Source organism: Schistocerca cancellata, chromosome 3 (genome assembly GCF_023864275.1).
Source record: "Schistocerca cancellata isolate TAMUIC-IGC-003103 chromosome 3, iqSchCanc2.1, whole genome shotgun sequence".
NCBI lineage: Eukaryota > Metazoa > Arthropoda > Insecta > Orthoptera > Acrididae > Schistocerca > Schistocerca cancellata.
In genome coordinates this window covers 793,316,408-793,334,925 of record NC_064628.1, presented here as the reverse complement: position 1 = coordinate 793,334,925, position 18,518 = coordinate 793,316,408, and the positions used below count along the sequence as shown (strand labels likewise).

Sequence of the window (18,518 nt, the reverse complement as noted above, 5' to 3'; positions counted from 1 at the left end):
CTTCTGCCAGAAAAGGAGCCACTGGCTCTGAGAGCCTGTGAAAGCCAAATCCTTTTGTGTGTGTCCCTGCTGCCGCTTGCTGAGTAGTATTTTTTTTTCCATTTACACTATATTATCAGTTATTGATTATTTTTGTTGTTATAATTATTTGAATTGTTTCACTTCATGCTCAGATACATACAGTAAAAGAAGAAATTGTTGATTTCTTACAGTCTGAAAGCCATCTTGTAATCTATTCAAAATGTAATTATTATTTATTGAACAAAATTATAAATACGTAATTGCTTTACACACTCATCCTTATGTATCCACTGTGATATTTAGATGGTTGAAACTGAGAAAGAGATTAACAATGAAAGTTGTTTTGTTTGACAAACAAAATACGAGAATTATAATTAGGCAAAATTTGGAGGTGTGAAATAATCAATAAAAAATTGCAAAGAAAGTTCATTATATCAATGTAAACAGAAACCATAGATGTAGTTTTATTTTTATCCATTTTATGAATCAGTTTTTGGCTTAAAATAAATAAATAGTGTAGAATGTCCACAGTTTGGGCTTTGATAAACCTGAAATGGTTCTACTTAGCAGTGACAGTAAAATCAGTTACCATGAAAGTCCTTCTTTCTAAAAGTGAACACGCGTGATAATGTCTAATTCTACACAGAAGTAACTATTGAATTTTTTACTATTAAAGCCAAATCCTGGTTATATTACTGAGACCAGGCAGGGAACTGTAGATGGAAGATATGTCTGAAAGCGTATAGATGAAGGGAAAGCAGCCAAGGGAATGCAGTCCATTAGCTGTACGAGCTGGCAGGTTTCTTTATTTGATTTCGTGAGAAAAGGGGTCATTCCGTGCCAGGTGTACTAGATGTTCATGTGTGACCATTATGGATTTTGATTAAATTTTGTGTGAACAATCACACATGTCCACAATGAACATTAGAAAAATTTCACAATTGTTAATTCAGTACTTCCATAGATATAGTCATTTGTTTGACCCCCAGCACAGCTACCAACAGTGCACCTGTAAGTTTTCAACAAGTTTGAGATGTAATATCTCCTGTAATATTGTCTTCAAAGAAACAAAACTAGGCCATAGTATACAACTTCTTGAGCTGTGTTAAGTAAAATAATAAAAAAGGATTTCCTGAGCAACTTGCATATGGATAATTTGAAACAAAGCAGCCAAAAAAATAGACGCAAAAAAAAGTGAACCTTAGCTTTTTATATCTCCAAAAGTAACTGTGGGATACACCTGATACCTTGTATTTAATAACTTACCAATACGAGGCATTAGAATAGAAAATTTCATTCTCCCACTGGTTTTCAACAGTTTACAAATTAAGGGAAAAGTTGAAAATTTTTCCAAAAATGTTAAAAATCAATATTTTTGACCCACTTTTACAAAAAAGTCTTTTGCAAACTCTTTTAAACCATTTTCATTAGAAAGAACATATTCCATACCTCCTAAAACACTATATTTGGTTCTGCAGTGCAAGCATACAGGGTGTTACAAAAAGGTATGGCCAAACTTTCAGGAAACATTCCTCGCACACAAAGAAAGAAAATATGTTATGTGGACATGTGTCCGGAAATGCTTACTTTCCATGTTAGAGCTCCTTTTATTACTTCTCTTCAAATCACATTAATCATGGAATGGAAACACACAGCAACAGAACATACCAGCGTGACTTCAAACACTTTGTTACAGGAAATGTTCAAAATGTCCTCCGTTAGCGAGGACACATGCATCCACCCTCCGTCACATGGAATCCCTGATGCGCTGATGCAGCCCTGGAGAATGGCGTATTGTATCACAGCCGTCCACAATATGAGCACGAAGAGTCTCTACATTTGGTACCGGGGTTGCGTAGACAAGAGCTTTCAAATGCCCCCATAAATGAAACTCAAGAGGGTTGAGGTCAAGAGAGCGTGGAGGCCATGGAATTGGTCCGCCTCTACCAATCCATCAGTCACCAAATCTGTTGTTGAGAAGCATACAAACACTTCGACTGAAATGCGCAGGAGCTCCATTGTGCATGAACCACATGTTGTGTCCTACTTGTAAAGGCACATGTTCTAGCAGCACAGGTAGAGTATCCCGTATGAAATCATAACATGCACCATTGAGCATAGGTGGAAGAACATGGGGCCCAATCAAGACATCACCAACAATGCCTGCCCAAACGTTCACAGAAAATCTGTGTTGATGATGTGGTTGCACAATGTTGATTGTGAAAATTTACAATTTTATCACGTTGGAATGAAGCCTCGTTCGTAAAGAGAACATTTGCACTGACCTGAGGGTTGACACATTGTTGGATGAACCATTCGCAGAAGTGTACCCGTGGTGGCCAGTCAGCTGCTGATAGTGCCTGCACACGCTGTACATGGTACGGAAACAACTGGTTCTCCTGTAGCACTCTCCATACAGTGACACGGTCAACATTACCTTGTACAGCAGCAACTTCTCTGACGCTGACCATAGGGTTATCGTCAACTGCACGAAAAATTGCCTCGTCCGTTGCAGGTGTCCTCGTCGTTCTAGGTCTTCCCCAGTCGCTAGTCATAGGCTGGAATGTTCCGTGCTTCGAACGTCTTCCTGTCGGGACACCTTCATTCTGGAAATCTGTCTCGAAACAAACGTACCTCGCCACGGCTATTGCCCCGTGCGAATCCATACATCAAATGGGCATCTGCCAACTCCGCATTTGTAAACATTGCACTGACTGCAAGACCACGTTCGTGATGAACACTAACCTGTTGATGCTACATACTTATGTGCTTGATGCTAGTACTGTAGAGCAATGAGTCGCATGTCAACCCAAGCACCGAAGACAACATTACCTTCCTTCAATTGGGCCAACTGGCGGTGAATCGAGGAAGTACAGTACATAGTGACGAAACTAAAATGAGCTCTAACATGGAAATTAAGCATTTCCGGACACATGTCCACATAACATCTTTTCTTTATTTGTGTGTGAGGAATGTGTCCTGAAAGTTTGGCCGCACCTTTTTGTAACACCCTGTATAAGGCGCTAAAAATGACAAGAAGATGTGGCAAAGTCAACTGAAAAAATAGACATTTGGGAAAAAAATGCAATGTTTGGCTTTTTATATCTCCAGAAGTAATTGTGGGATAAGCCTGAAGCTTTGCACATAATAACTTACAAACATAGCATCATATAATATAAAATTTCGTTCTGCTTTCCAATGGTTTACAGAGTGAGGGCAAAGTTGATGCCAAAAATCACTATTTTTGTCCCAATTTTACAGAAAAGATTCTTCTGCAAACCCTCTTAAACCATTTTCATTAGGAAGAACGTGCTTAAACCACATAAAAACTATATTTGGTTTTGCAATGCGAGCGTATGAGGCCCTAAAAAAAAGCAACTAGGTGAATGTGTATTGAAAATGGGCTCATATTCCACTGGTACTCAAGTCCGACATCCTTTATTATATTCTACATTTTTTTAGTACTCTATGAAAAGTCTTGATGACTGGGAAGTGAGGTAAGGTCAATCTTCCTACAACACTGGAGTAGCAGAATTTATTCTAAAAGTTTAATCTCTTTAGTATCACTAGGAATTTAAACTCTACCTTACTAAACTTATTATTACATTCACTGGAAAGAAAAACATTCCTGCCACATTTACAAATAGCATGGCTTTTTCTTTTTGATGAAGATATTCTGTGGCTGTGATTTTTGTTTGGACAACAAAGGGTAGAAGTGTTTGGTATGAATTATCAAACTGTTTGGCAGACTCATTATGGGGTTCCTTCCTAGATGAAACAACAGTTACAGTACTGACAGCATTCATTTCATAAAGCACACCTAACAGGTATTTGAAGATGAGACAATATTGTCTTGAAATAGATTATACATACATGAAATAAACATCAAAATAAAATGAAGCTGTAAGGAAATTGCCTCTCAATGTCTGTCACATTTTTAAGAACCCTTTCACTCAGGAACTGGGAGACATATCAAGTTCAAATTATTGTCACATAGTAAGGTCTATGGACCTTTGGCAATGTAAAAGTTTTAAGCAGCAAGTCAATTCAGTCAAAAGATACAGCCATGTATGTCACATTTTGTGACTCAAAAACTCACTCATCGAAACCCTAGCAAATGACACATGAACTGAAATTGAGTGTAACAAAGCAAAAACTGAAATGCCTAACTCTGTTTTCAAACATTCCTCTGCAGAGGAAAACGCAGGAGAATTGCTCTTGTTTAATCCTCATACCACTGAAAAGATAAATGAAATGAGTATTGGTGTCAGTGATGTTGAGAAACAGCTGAAATCGTTAAAACTGGACGAAGCTCCAGGGCCCAATGGAATGCATGTCAGATTTGATTCTGAATTTATGGCTGAGTTAGCCCCTGTTCCTACTATAATCTATCATAGATCTATCTCACAAAAAACTGTGCCCAATTGTTGGAAAAGAGCACAGGTAAACCCGTCTACAAGAAGTGATCCACGAAATTACTATCCAGTATTCTTGACATTGACTTGTTGTAGAATCTTAGAACATATTCTGAGCACAAACACAATTAAGTATCTTAAATAGAATGACCACCTGCATGCCAACCGTCGTGGATTCGAAAAACATCAATCATGGGAAACATAACTCACACTTTTCTCACATGACATACTGAAAGTGTTGGATCGAGGCAGTCAGGTAGATGCAGTATTTCTTGAAAAGCATTTGACTCAGTACCACACCTATGCTTATTGTCAAAAGTATAATCACGGGGAGTATCAAGTGAAATTTGTGTTTGGATTGAGGACTTTTTGGTACGGAGGACACAGCATGTTATCTTGGGTGGAGAGTCGTCATCAAATGTAGAAGTAACTTCGGGTATGATCTATGGAAGTTTGTTGGGCCCCTTGCAGTTCACGTTGTATGTTAATGACCTTGCAGACAATATTAATAGTGAAATCAAGCTTTTTGCAGGTGATGCAGTTATCTATATCAAGGTACTGTCTGAGAGAAGCTGCATAAGTATTCAGTCAGATCTTGACAAGACATCAAAGTGGTGCAGAGACTGGCAACTTCCTTTAAATGTTCAAAAATGTAAAATTGTGCAGTTCATAAATAAAAGAAGAAAGTTTTTTATGACTATAACAGTGAGTCACAGTGGGAATTGGCCAACTCGTGTAAATACCTGGTTGAAACAATTTGTTAGGGACATGTAATGAAGTGACCACATATGCTCAGTCATGGGTAAAGCAGATGGTAGACTTTGTTTTATTGGTAGAATACTGGGGAAGTGGAACCAATTTACAGAGGAGATTGATTACAAGTCACTCATGTGACTGGTTTTAGAATGTTGCTCATATGTGTGGGAGCAGTACCAAATAGGAATAAAGTATCGAGAACCTGCTGACTCTAGGAATGCTTTGAATGATGACTCTAGGAATATGCTACAACCCACTATGTATTGTTCACATAGTGATCATGAAGACAAGATTAGAAGAATTACAGCATGCACAGAGGCATTGAAATAAACATTCTTCACACGCTTTGTACATGACTGGAACAGGAAGGAACCCTAATAACTGATACAATGGGATATACCCTCTGTCATGCAATTCACAGTGGTTTGCATAGTATAGATGTCAATGTAGGGTACTTCCTGTTGATCTAGAATCATGAAATTTGGTAAGAAGCAGGGTTTCACTTAACGGGTAAATGGAAAAATCTGGAATTGTTAACTAGTAATTATATCACATGAAAAAATATTTCTTTTGTCATTTGTTATCCTACTTCAAACTTGAGAAACTAAAACTTTCTCGTAAGTCTTGGAATCCCAGGGAAAAATATTTTGCTAATATCAATGTCAGTAACAGGTCAAAACTGCCAGTGTCATCAAATCCTGGTATAGATCAACTGTCTGCATACATAATTAAGTTTTTACGGGACCCTCAGTGTGCAAGTTCTACTCTAAGCTGGCCAATTTTCTTTTTCGTATTGTTCTATTATTGGTTGCTGCCTTGATGTCCTACACCATATTTTTAGCACTCATTTGTTATTTATTGCCTTCCTGAACTCAGAAATTGTGCATTCATAATAGGTTTTCACCTTTTGATAAGATTTTTTATGTTTAATTTCTTTGCCTGTGATTTAGTGTAGTACTTTAAGTACCAGGCTATGAGTGAGTGTCATGTCGAGTTGAAAATATTGCACAGACCATATTAATTTTCTGGTTTGGATATGGTTTTTAGAATGTTTTCTACACTGTATTAGACTAATCTAAAATTGCACTCAACAATCCACTTTTTATGGTATTTGTGATGGAGCGTACCTTCGAATACCACTGTCATTTCCTCCTATCTTATTCCATTCAAATTGATCGCAAAAATTACTAAGAATAATCCTCCATATGATCTCAAATTTCTCCTTCAAAGTCAATTTATGAGATATATATAGTGAGCAATAAAATATATGTCATATGTGGTTCATTGGGAAGTCAGCTTGCAGAAATTTAACAGTAAACCTCCTTGTGATGAACAACTTCTCTTTTAGCACTTGCCATAGGAATTTGAGGAGCATCTCCATAAAGCTCTTGCACTCACAAAATACATCTATGGTAAAATATGAGTTATGATCAAAAAGCAACAGGATTTTTTTTCTTATAGAATCTGTTTTATCAACAACTAATTTGTCCTCTTCAAAACAATTCCCCTCAGAAATAACACATCTGTGTCAGTGCTTTTTCCAGTCTTGGAAGCAGTTCTTACACAGATTTTTCATTATGGTATTCAGCTACTTCAGCAGTTCTGTTTTTAAATCACCAACGTTGGCAAAACGATGTCCTGTCATGGTTCTCTTCCACTCACGAATAGTAAGAAGTTGCAGGGGGCCATGTCGAGTGAATGTGATGGCTGATGCAACATAGCAGTTTTGTTTTTTTGCCAAAAAATCACAAACAGGCATTGAGTTGAGCGGGAGCATTATAGTGATGTAATTTCCATGACTGGTTTTGCTGCACTTCTGGTCGTTTACTTCAGATTGCTTCACGCAAACAGCACATAATTTCCAGGTAGTATTCCTTGTTCACTGTATGACTATGAGGCAGGAACTTATGGTGCACTGTGCGATTTTAATCAAAGAAAATAGTGAGAAGAATTTTCATGTGTGATTGAATTTGTTGAATTTTTTGTTTCCCCAAGACCCTTCAGGCAGTTTCCGTTGGGACAATTGGGCATAGGGTTCAACATCATACCTATATACCCATGTTACTTCACATGTTATAATGTTCTTTAGAAGTTCTGGATCACTGTCGACTTCATTCAGCAATTCCTGAGTGAGGTCTATGTAATGCCGTTTTTGATTGAAATTTAACAGTTTCTGAACAAACTTTGCTGCTACACATTTAATGCTCAAAACATCTGAAAAATTTGCTTGATGTGAGCCACAGTATACGCCGACATCATCACCAACCTCCCTGATGGTTACTCAGCGATTTTTCCAGACCTTTACTACTTCAACATTGTCATCAGTAATTAATGTGCCAGGGTGTGCAGGGTGGTCATCATCTTCAATACCTTCTCGACCCTTTTGAAATGTTTAAACTAGTCGTAAACTCATATCTTTCTCCTAGTAGATTCGCCAGAAGCCACAGTCAGCATTTCAGATGCAGAACTGCACTTTGTTCCATTTCTGAAGTAAAATTTAATGCAAATTCTTTGATCCATCTGTTTCAAAAGAAAATATTTGCCGACCACTCAGAAATGCATATAACCTTTTCCACTGTCAGATATTCAAAACAACTGAAAATGCAAACATACATCAGGAACATGTGTACCAACAAGAGAAAATAATTTTGAAAATCAGATGTATAAAGCCTGTGAAATTATTATAAGTCCTGTTATTTTTTGATCACACCTCATATGTTGCAGTTCTTATTATATTCTCTATCTCCTCCTTTGGGTCTAGCTGGTAAGGGTCACAGATTGATGAGCAATACCGAGACAAACAAAGGTTTTGTAAGCTCTTTCTTCTGTGAATGACTTAAATTTCCTAAAGATTCTTCTAGTGGATCTGCTTTTTCTACAATTGATTTGTTTTAATTCCAGTTTTGGTTGCTCCAAAGCACACTGCTAGTTAAGTTATCATTGTTACTGGTTTAACGATTGATCACCATTTATGTAATTGAACAATAACAGGTCTTTCTGTCTATTTATGTGCAGTGTGTTAGACTTGTTTGTGATGATGGTCAACTAACTGTCCCTGCACTATGCTAAATCCTCAGCAGGACTTCTCACATATGACTAAATTTTTCAGCATTTTGACTCCTCTACTTACAAGAACATCATTTGCAAGCAGACTCATAGACATTCTAACATTATGCTCCAGATTAATTATTTGAAACTACTAAAACAAGTGTTATGTTGTGCCCAAATGTCTGGAAATGTGTGTGGGCTATGATTCAAGGAGAGCAGAGAATGAAAACAGCAGCATTTGGGAGGGGTGGGAGGGAGAGAAACATTTTTGATATGAAATAAATTCAAAACAATAAACAAGATAAAGGTATAGTATAAGGCTTAGTAACAGGTTTTAGTTGATTTTCTATTCCATGATCACTTACCTCAATTTTTGTCTTTTGTTATTCATTTAACAATTGAAAGAAAAAGTGCTATTATGATCTTCCACAGTAAAAAAATTTCAGGAATTTGGATTAAGTGTTTTGGCCTAAGGTTTTTGTTTTTTTTTTACATTGCATTTAGGATTCTTTTATCCTTGGTTTGTTAAGAAGACTGACTTTGAATCTATGATTCTCTCTCTCCTTTCATAGCAACTTCATAGCTTCATAGCATGGTTACTGAACCACGGCGAGTCTTTACACATCCTTCATGACTTTCATCATCATAAGTATTTGTAAAACTCTGAACATTCTTTTTTAAATTTATAGTCATTGGTGCCCTATGAGCACTGATTCATCATCTACATCAACTGAAGCAAAAAGTTACAGTGTATTTGTCACCATAAAATCACTTGACATAATTTTCAAGTAAGAGACTCAGGAAGGGCCCATGCCCGTGGCACATAATTTAATCATATAAGTCTTCCAGCCAAGGCTGACCATACCCAGGGGCAAGCTGCCGCCCCCCCCCCCCCCCCACTCCCCCAGCCCCTACCTCAGCTCTCAGGGAAAGTAAGAAACATAGTGTAGTCAGGTGCTTTCTTTCTTGAAAATAGTTAACTGACATAGTGTTCATATCTATACTTATTGTGGCTGATTTACTTCTGTCTCTGAACAGTACATGTAAACCATTAGGCCTTTGAAGGTGTTATTCTTAAAAAGTAATGTGGGATGTAGTGTTACCTGTACTAATAAATGCAGGCTTAAAATTTTCGCTCGAGTAATGGATACCGACAGATCCATATCTAAAGATGGTTTAAGTATTCCACTTGGCTTCGAACCACAGTACCGTGCTTGGTGTTGCAAATTACAAGCCATGTTTCCATTCCACTAGCAGTCTTCACCAATTCAGTGTCTGGGGGAACTGAGAGGATGGCCTCTGAATCCAGGCAGAAGGCATAATTTGTGTTGACATGAGCTACAGTTTGCAGCAAGTTGCACCCACTGCATTCAGTAGCTGCTAGCAGTGTGTCCTCCACATCTTGAATGAGTTTGGTTTTGTTGCCTGCTTTCATCTCAAGAGCAATGCACAGTTTGCATGGCCCACTGTTCATTGTGTCAGCATTGCATATTGTTATTGTTCTGTAACCAATCAACATACTCTATGTGATCAAAAGTATCGCCTGGCTGAGAATGACTTACAAGTTCAAGGCGCCCTCCATCGGTAATGCTGGAATTCAAAATGGTGTTGGCTCACCCTTAGCCTTGATGACAGCTTCCATTCTCAGGCATACGTTCAATCAGGTGCTGGAAGGTTCCTTGGGGAATGGCAGCCCATTCTTCACAGCGTGCTGCTCTGAGCACAGGTATTGATGTCGATTGATGAGGCCTGGCACGAAGTCTGTGTTCCAAAACATCTCAAAAGTCTTCCCCCCCAGGGGGCTCTCAGTCCTTTCATGAGTACATATGTGGTGAGCATGGGGCCCTGAGCTATTGCAACCTTCCTTCTTTCATGGGATACTTTTCCTTTCCCTTCCCCTCCTTTCCTGTCCTTGCTCCTTCCCCTCCGCCCTCTCCTCTCCCTCTCTTGGTGTCCTTGTTTATGTTGGCTTTGCGATTTGGTTTTGTTGAGTAATTACCTCATCCGTTTGGCATCTTCTGGTCCCCCTCTGGGGTTTGACCTCCATTACTAAATTCCTGTTCCGTAGTGTGAGGCATTTGGGGAAGAGCACCTTGCCTAGTGTCTCCAGCATGTGCCCTCCTAGTTCCTTCCATCTTTTCCTTCATGTTGTTGTCTGATGCTAGGCTACATAGCCAGCACAGTAGCTAGCCCATGTGGTGGGGTCACTATGTACCCTTTTGGTTGAGCCCCCTGAAAACACAGGGATCACCCTTCTGATACCTGAGCTGTAATCTCCTCATGTAAGCCTAGGAGTGGTTGCATGTCATCCTGGAGCATCAGAACTCCCGGCAATGGCCTACGTGCCAGACAGCCCTTGGTGTGGCTGGGTGGCACCCGTGGGGAGAGCCCCTGATTGGAGTGGGTGGTATCAGGGCGGACACTATGCACATGAAATGAAAGGCATGTGGGTCCAGAACTCTTGTCGTTCTTCTACGGCCGTCTCTTTGAATGGAACTGATTCTTTTAGTGCTGCTTCTTCTGCCCCTTCGGCCTTCCCTTCCATGGCTGCAGAGTGGAAGGAAGGTCAGACTTGTTGGCTAGGCGCGAAACCGTTTCCCCGCTATCTGGTTTGCACCAGGACTGATGGGGATACTTTCACCAATACCAAACCTTTATTTTTTGTGGGACACATTGAAGACAAGTTTGGTGAAATGGACTCTCTGAACAAGATGCGGTCGGGTTCGTTGTTGATCAAAACTGCTTCAGCTGCCCAGTTTGCGGTTCTTCATGCCTGTGACCATCTTGGCACAATTCCTGTGTCGATTACCCCCCATCAGTCTTTGATTATGGTTCACGGTGTAATTTTTCACAGGGACCTCATTCTTCAAACTGATGAGGAACTTAGGGACGATCTAGGACAGCAGGGTGTTCACTTTGTTCGGCGTGTTCAGAAGGGCCCAAAGGTGCCTTTATCCTGGCCTTTAAAAGGGATATCCCTCTCTGAGAGATTCGAGGTTATGGTTTATCGATGTGACGTGAAGCCGTACATTCCACCACCTAGGAGATGTTTTAAGTGTTTGCATTTTGGACACATCTTCCCACTGTTCACTGACCCCTTTCTGTGGTGACTGTGGACGTCCACTCCATGAGGGGAGTTCCTGTGTCCCCCTCCTGTGTGTTTTAATTGTCATGGCAGTCATTCTCCACATTCACCAGATTGCCCAGCTTATAAGAAGGAAAAGAAGCTACAGGAGTATAAGTCCCTTGATAGTTTTTAACCTAAACTGAGGCTCGTAAAAAGTATGCACATCTTCATCTTGTGTCAATGATGTCTAGCTATGCTTTAGTTACATGTTCATCCCTTCCTCCCCCTTCCTTACCCCAGTCCTGAACCCCTCTCCTCTCCCCCGCCCCTGCGGTTCCCACAACCTCCCCTCCAGGTGCCGCTCCCCCTCCCTAGCCAGAGAAGTGTCCCACTTCTTCAGTGTCTGCCGGTCAAGGGCGCCCCTCCCGGGACCTCCCCTTACTGGCACCTTCCAGGCCAAAGGTCTGCTGCCACACGATGACCACAAGAACCACGATCTGTGGGCCCCCAGGTCGCCCGCTCTCTCTCTCTCTCTCTCTCTCTCTCTCTCTCTCTCTCTCTCTCTCTCTCTCTCTCTCTGTTCCAGATCTTGCTGTAGCTGGCTCCCTTTTGCAGCACAGCCCTCCTCGGGTTGGCCCCGTGCAGGCCTCTGGTGGTGTTTGTATGTTGGCCCGTACAGATGTTGCTAGAACATGGATTCCGCTTCTAACTACATTGGAAGCGATTGCTGTTAGGGTCCACCTGGACTCTGGGGTCACAGTTTGCAATCTTTATCTCCCTCCTGACAGTACTCTTACACCTGCTGCCCTTCTTCAGAAACTTCCTCCTCCCTTCCTCCTTCTCAGGGATTGTAATGCTCATAATCTCTTGTGGGGCAGTGCATTTCCATCTGTTGGGGTTTTCTCATAGACCAGTTTCTTGCAAACCACAACTTGTGCCTTCTTAATGATGGGTCCCCTACCCATTTCAGTGCCGGTCATGGTACCTTTTCTGTCATTGATCTTTCTCTTTCTTCTCCTTCCCTCCTTCCTTCATTACACTGGTCACCACACGATGACCTTTGCAATAGTGACCACCTCCTGTTGATTCTCTCGCTCCCTTCCCACTCCCTTTCCGCTCCCCGATGGACAGGTTACCTCGTTGGTCTTTCCAATGCACCCATTGGCCTCTATATACTGCACAGGTCGTTTTTTCTCCCTCTTTGTCGGGTTGTATTGATGAGGTCCTACGTGATGTGTCTGATGCGATTGTTCGCTCTGCTAGCCTTGCTATCCCACGCTCATCTGGACCATTTCACCACCGGCAAGTCTTGTGGTGGAGTATGGCCAGCTGTCAAGCTTTGCAACACCTTAAGAGGCACCCATCCACTGCCAATCTTATTACCTTTAAACACCTCTGCACCAAAGCCCGTTACTTGACCAAACGGAGCAAACAGGTGTGTTGGTAACGCTTTGTTTCTTCCCTCGGTTCTACTGTCCCTATGTTGCGGGTATGGGCTACACTTCACTCTCTCCAAGGTTGCATCGGCATTCTACCCTCTCAGGCCTGGCCCTCCCAGATGGCCTTTGCACAGACCCATTGATTCTCACGGAACATCTTGCGACCCATTTTGCAACAGCATCAGCATCAGCCTCCTATCTGGCTGCTTTCCTTCACCAGAAACAGTGGGCTGAAGCTTTGGTCTTATGTTTTACCCTTGTCAGTCAGAATGGCAACTTCTTTCTGCACTTTCTTCTTCTCATGATACAGCCCCTGGCCCAGACTCCATTCATAACCAATTGCTTCAACATCTCAGTGCTCCACATGACAACATCTTCTCCGGGGGCTTAACTGTATTTGGCTCCAGGGTGACTTACCTTTTCAATGGAGGGATAGCATCATGGTTCTCGTTCTTAAGCCTGGTAAGAACCCCCCCGTTTGTCGATAGCTATCGGCCAATTAGTCTGACAAATGTTGTTTGCAAGTTACTAGAAAGGATGGTAGCCCATCGGCTCAGTTGGGTCCTCGAATCTCGGGGTCTATTGTCCCCTTACCTGTTTGGCTTCCAAGAGAGATGGTCTCCGATCAATCTGATCATTTACTTCACTTGGAATCCGCAGTTCGGCAGTATTTTTTGACCTTCACAAGGCCTATGACATGGCTTGGCGCCATCATATCTGACTTACACTTCATGAGTGGGTCTTCGGGGCCCACTCCCAATTTTTATCTGTCCTTTTCTGTTCCATCGGTCGTTCAAGTTTTGGGTTGGTACTGTTTTTAGTTCTCCATGGACCCAGGAGAATGGCATCCCACAGGGTTCCATATTGAGTGTACTTCTTTTCCTCTTTGCTATAGATGGACTTGACGCCTCCATCGGTCCTTTGGTCACCCCTGCTGTGTATGTGGATGATTTCTGCATTTGGGTTAGTTCCTCTTTGATGGCCTCTGCAGAGCGGCAGCTCCAGGGTGCTATACATTGTACCTTTGCATGGACCCTCTCACACGGGTTTCAATTCTCTCCTTTAAAATCTCGGGTGGTCCACTTCTGTCACCGTACTATGGTCCACCCCGATCCAGAGCTCTACCTCGATGCACAACGATTACCTGTGGTCCCACAGTTTCGTTTCCTGGGTCTTCTTTTCGACAAGCTCACTTGGCTGCCTCATATCAGACTTCTGAAGATAGGATGTTTCCATAAACTTAATGTCCTTTGCTATCTTGCCCACACCTCTAGTGGTGTGGATCATTCCACTTTTCTCTGCCTTTATCGGGCTTTAGTGCTGTCTTGCTTGGACTATAGTTGTCAAGTTTATGGTTCGGCTGCTTCTTCCACACTGCGCCTCCTGGATCCGGTCCACCATTGTGGTATCCGTTTGGCCACCGGTGCCTTCCCTACTAGCCCTGTTGATAGTCTCCTGGTTGAAGCTGGGATCCCCCCCCCCCCCCTTTTCTGTTCAGTGGTCTCAGCTTCTGGTTTCTTATGCAATCGCTGTCCATTCCTCTCCCACTCATCCTTCTTATTGTATCCTGTTCCCAGAGCAAGGACATCGCCCACTTGATTCCTGCCCTCGGGCAGGTTTATCAGTTGGGCTCCACCTTGTGTCTCTTTGCTGTGATTTTCAGCTTCCTTCTTTGTCCTGTCTCCAAGGTGTCGTCCCCCCCCCCCCCCCCCCCCCCCCCCCTTCATTAGTTACGCAGCCCCAGATTTGGATGGATCTCCTGTGAGGTCCGAAAGATTCCGTTCACCTGACGGTGTTCTGTTGTTTTTTTCCACCAAATTTTTTGGGAGTTTTGGGATGCTGTTTTTTTACACCGATGGCTCTAAATCTGCTGATCATGTGGGATATGCCTTCACATCCTCTGTTGGCATGGAAAATAATCTCCTGCCAACTGCATGTGGGGTTTTTATTCTGCGGAATTGATTACAGTTTCCCAGGCCCTTACCTTTATTAAACAGTCCCAACTCAACCGCGTTTTGTTATGTACGGACTGAATGAGTGGCCTTCAGGCTATTGAACGGTGTTTTTCCCGCCATCCCTTGGTCTCGGCCATCCATGACTATCTTGCTTATCTTCACCATGCTGCTTGTTCCATTGACTTCCTTTGGGCCCCTGGCCATGTGGGTATCCCAAGTAATGAGTTTGCTGATCTTTTGGCTGGGGGAGCAGTCACTTACCCCCCCCCCCCCCCCCCCTTTCTCTGTAAACCCTCCTGCAGCGGATTTACAGCTTTGTGTCAAATCCCACTTCACACAATCGTGGGCCAACTCTTGGGAGGTTACCACCCTGTCTAATAAACTTCGTGCGCCTAAGATGACACTTGTCCCGTGGCATTCTTCCTTCCACCTTTCCTGAAAGGTCTCAACCATCCTGTGTCGACTCCACATCGTCCATACCAGGCTGACTCATAGTTTTCTTTTGCATAATGAGCCATCCGCACTTTGAGGTTGTGGAGCCTTCTAGTCGGTAGCCCACATTTTGGTTGAATGTCCCCTTCTTTTTGCTCTGTGTACTAAGTACAGACTTCCCCACACTTTACCTTTAATATTGGCAGACGATTCCCAGATGGTTGAACTGGTTCTCAGTTTCCTCTGTGAAAGTGGTTTTTATTTTCAGTTTTAAGATTTTCAATCTCCCTCTGGAGTAGGGGCAGGGAGGTGATGGTTGGGGTGTCTCCCACTATAAGCTGTATTTGGAGATTCCTGACTCTCCTCCCTGGCCAAGATCCTCTTTTCTCCCCTTTTATTCTGTTTTTATTGCTTTTTAGATTTGGTTAGTCTCATTTTCCAATATGCCCTTTTACTTTCTAGCGGTTGAACACTTTTGAATAGCAGGTGGTCTTGCCTGTACTGCATCAGAGGTGGGATATTTCCTGCTTCTAGCATATCTTTGGGGTAGCCCACTTGCTGACTTCCCTCCTTTTGTTTTCACTGTTGACAACACTACTGCAGTTTTATGTTATTATTATTACTACTACTACTACTACTACTACTACTACTACCACCACCACTCTATGTAGCCTCTTACCTTTTATCGTTATGACTCTTCTGAGATGTAAATCCATCCGAATGGACCACCTTTGAAACAAGGGACTGATGATCTTGCTGTTTGGACTCTTCAACCCCAATCAACCAACCAACCAACCCAAAAGAGTTCTGCAGGATTCAGGTCAGGACTCTCTGCAGGCCAGTCCATCACAGGGATGTTATTGTCATGTAACCACTCTGCCATAGGCCATGCTTTATGAACAGGTGCTCCATCATGTAGAAAGATGCAGTCACCATCCCTGAATTGCTCTTCAACAGTGGGAAGCAAGAAGGTGCTTAAAATCTCAGTGTAGGCCTGTGCAGTGATAGTGCCACGCAAAACAACAAGGGGTACAAGCCCCCTCCATGAAAAACATGACCACACCATAACACCACCGCCTCCGAATTTCACTGTTGGCACTACATCCGCTGGCAGATGACGTTCACCAGGCATTCACCATACCCACACCCTGCCACATTGTGTACCATGATTAGTCTCTCCACACCATGTTTTCTCTCTGTTCAATTGTCCAATGTTTAAGCTCCTTACACCAATCGAGGCACCATTTGGCATTTACTGGCATGATGTGTGGCTTATGAGCAGCCACTCGATCATGAAATCAAAGTTTTCTCACCTCCCGCCTAATTGTCATAGTACTTACAGTGGGTCCTGATGCAGTTTGGAATTCCTGTGTGATGGTCTGGATAGATGTCGACGGTCTCTTTCAGTCAACAGATGAGGTCAGCTTGCACACTTTTGTGCTGTGTGTGTCCGTTTACATTTCCACTTCACCATAACATTGGAAACAGTGGATCTAGGGATGTTTAGGAGTGAGGAAATCTTGCATACAGACGTATGACACAAGTGACACCTAATCACCTGAGCACGTTCGAAGTCCAGTGAGTTCCACAGAGCCCACCATTTTGCTCTCTCACGTTATCTAATGACTACTGAGGTCGCTGATATGGAGTACCTGACAGTAGGTGGCAGCACAATGCACCTACTATGAAAAATGTACATGTACGTTTTTGGGGATGTCCGGATACTTTTGATCACATAGTCTACTCCCTCTTCTGCAGTGGATGATTAATTTGATTAATCAGCGCTCTCGTTCCATTGTTAATGTATTCCTCCCACTGTGTGTGTGTGTGTGTGTGTGTGTGTGTGTGTGTGTTTCATTGATATTCAGTTTTGTGATTCATTTCAAAAACTGTTTGAAGAAACAGATAGATGGTGGATTGTAGAGCCAAGAAGTAGTCTTTTAACTTTTGCATTTCGTTATTTCATTCTTTTGAAATTGAAATGTGTACGCATGTTCACCAGATAACTGCAAAAATACAAGAACTAAACAGATTGCTGTGTCTAATCGACAGTTTGAAATGATGATCCAGCCATTATATCAAATACTGGTGAAAATAGTAGAGACTTAATATCTTGGAAGGAGAGGAGGATGTCGTCATTCAACAAGTTTATTAATTTATGTAACGGATACACCAAACAGTTCTTTACCAATATTATGTGCTGTACTACATCATTTTTATAGATGGCTTCATGGCTTCATGGTTTCATTGTTTGTTGATCTAATATGATAAACAGTTAATTTGAGTCTGAACTTCTTGTACAAGACCATGACTTAACATTCTTTTACAACTTACAATTTGTGGTGTTCTTAACCATCATGTTTTTCTTCTGATTTTTGTTTTTTCAGAAGTTGTTTCAAGTCAGCCATATGAGAAACTTTGAGCCAGTTTTATCTGAACTTCACTAAGCATTCTTTGTGGTCTGCCAACGCCTGCTTCATGAAGATCTGCATGTCACTGCTTGCATGCATTTTCTGGACTGTAAACATAGCATGGAAAGAAACCTACTTTGTACAAGGCTTTCTGATTTATTTTTACCCACTGTGATTAATTTCATTGCTTGTTCTTAACCTTATGCTAGTAATATATGCTGCTTGTTTGTAAAAATCTATCTGCGCTGACCTGTACACAGCAACTCTATTCAAAGTATTATTTTTATACTCTCTGGGTAGTTTTAATGTTGTTCTGCATGTTGAAAGTGTTGTCCATGGCATAGTATTAGTGACCATAATATAGCTGATTGTTGTTAAAAGAAATATAAAACATTGTCCTTCCCATAATCGACAAATTTATTATGCTAACACAAGGAAATGGAAAGTTTTTTATTATACTTTGTGACATTATCATGGGGTTCCTATTATTTGAGGTTTTCTTTGTCAGAAATATTTATTTTAAAAAAATGCTAGTAGCAAATGTGTGGATTTCATTCATACGTCCATAAATTTTGTGGAAAATAGTTACAGTTAACATCCTTTAATTTTTTGTTGTTTTTTGCATTTCTTTATTCTTAGTTCCTTTCCCCGCCTTTTGTAAACAAATATCAATTTGCCATAACTGCCATCACAAACTTTTGTACAAATTGTCTTTATTGTAAAAATATATTGTAAATATGTTTGTTCATATGTAGATAATATTACAAGGAAGAAAAGCACAAAAAAGATTAAAGTGGTTACAATGAAAATTGTATTTAGTTGATGAACAGACTGAGAAGCAGACATGTCTGAGACCTTTGGAGCGACATGTTTCTTCTTGGCTCATTAGCAGAAGAAAAAAGAAAGACGGGTAAAAAGTGAGAAAATGGCACACGAAATGCAATTCTTTCCCACACATGTGTATCAAGAGTGAC

At 41.5% G+C, this 18,518-nt stretch overlaps 1 protein-coding gene across 1 annotated transcript in view; it reads left to right on the top strand.

Annotated features, from left to right (window-relative positions):
• The window catches only part of LOC126175847 (transmembrane protein 184B), an 89,548-nt gene extending 71,565 nt beyond the window's left edge, over window positions 1–17,983 (top strand). The window contains exon 10 of the mRNA XM_049922854.1: window positions 17,521–17,983. Coding sequence (XP_049778811.1) covers window positions 17,521–17,555 — 35 coding nt within the window. The 3' untranslated portion in view covers window positions 17,556–17,983. The remainder of the gene's footprint in view (window positions 1–17,520) is intronic.
• The last annotated feature ends 535 nt before the right edge of the window (window positions 17,984–18,518 follow it).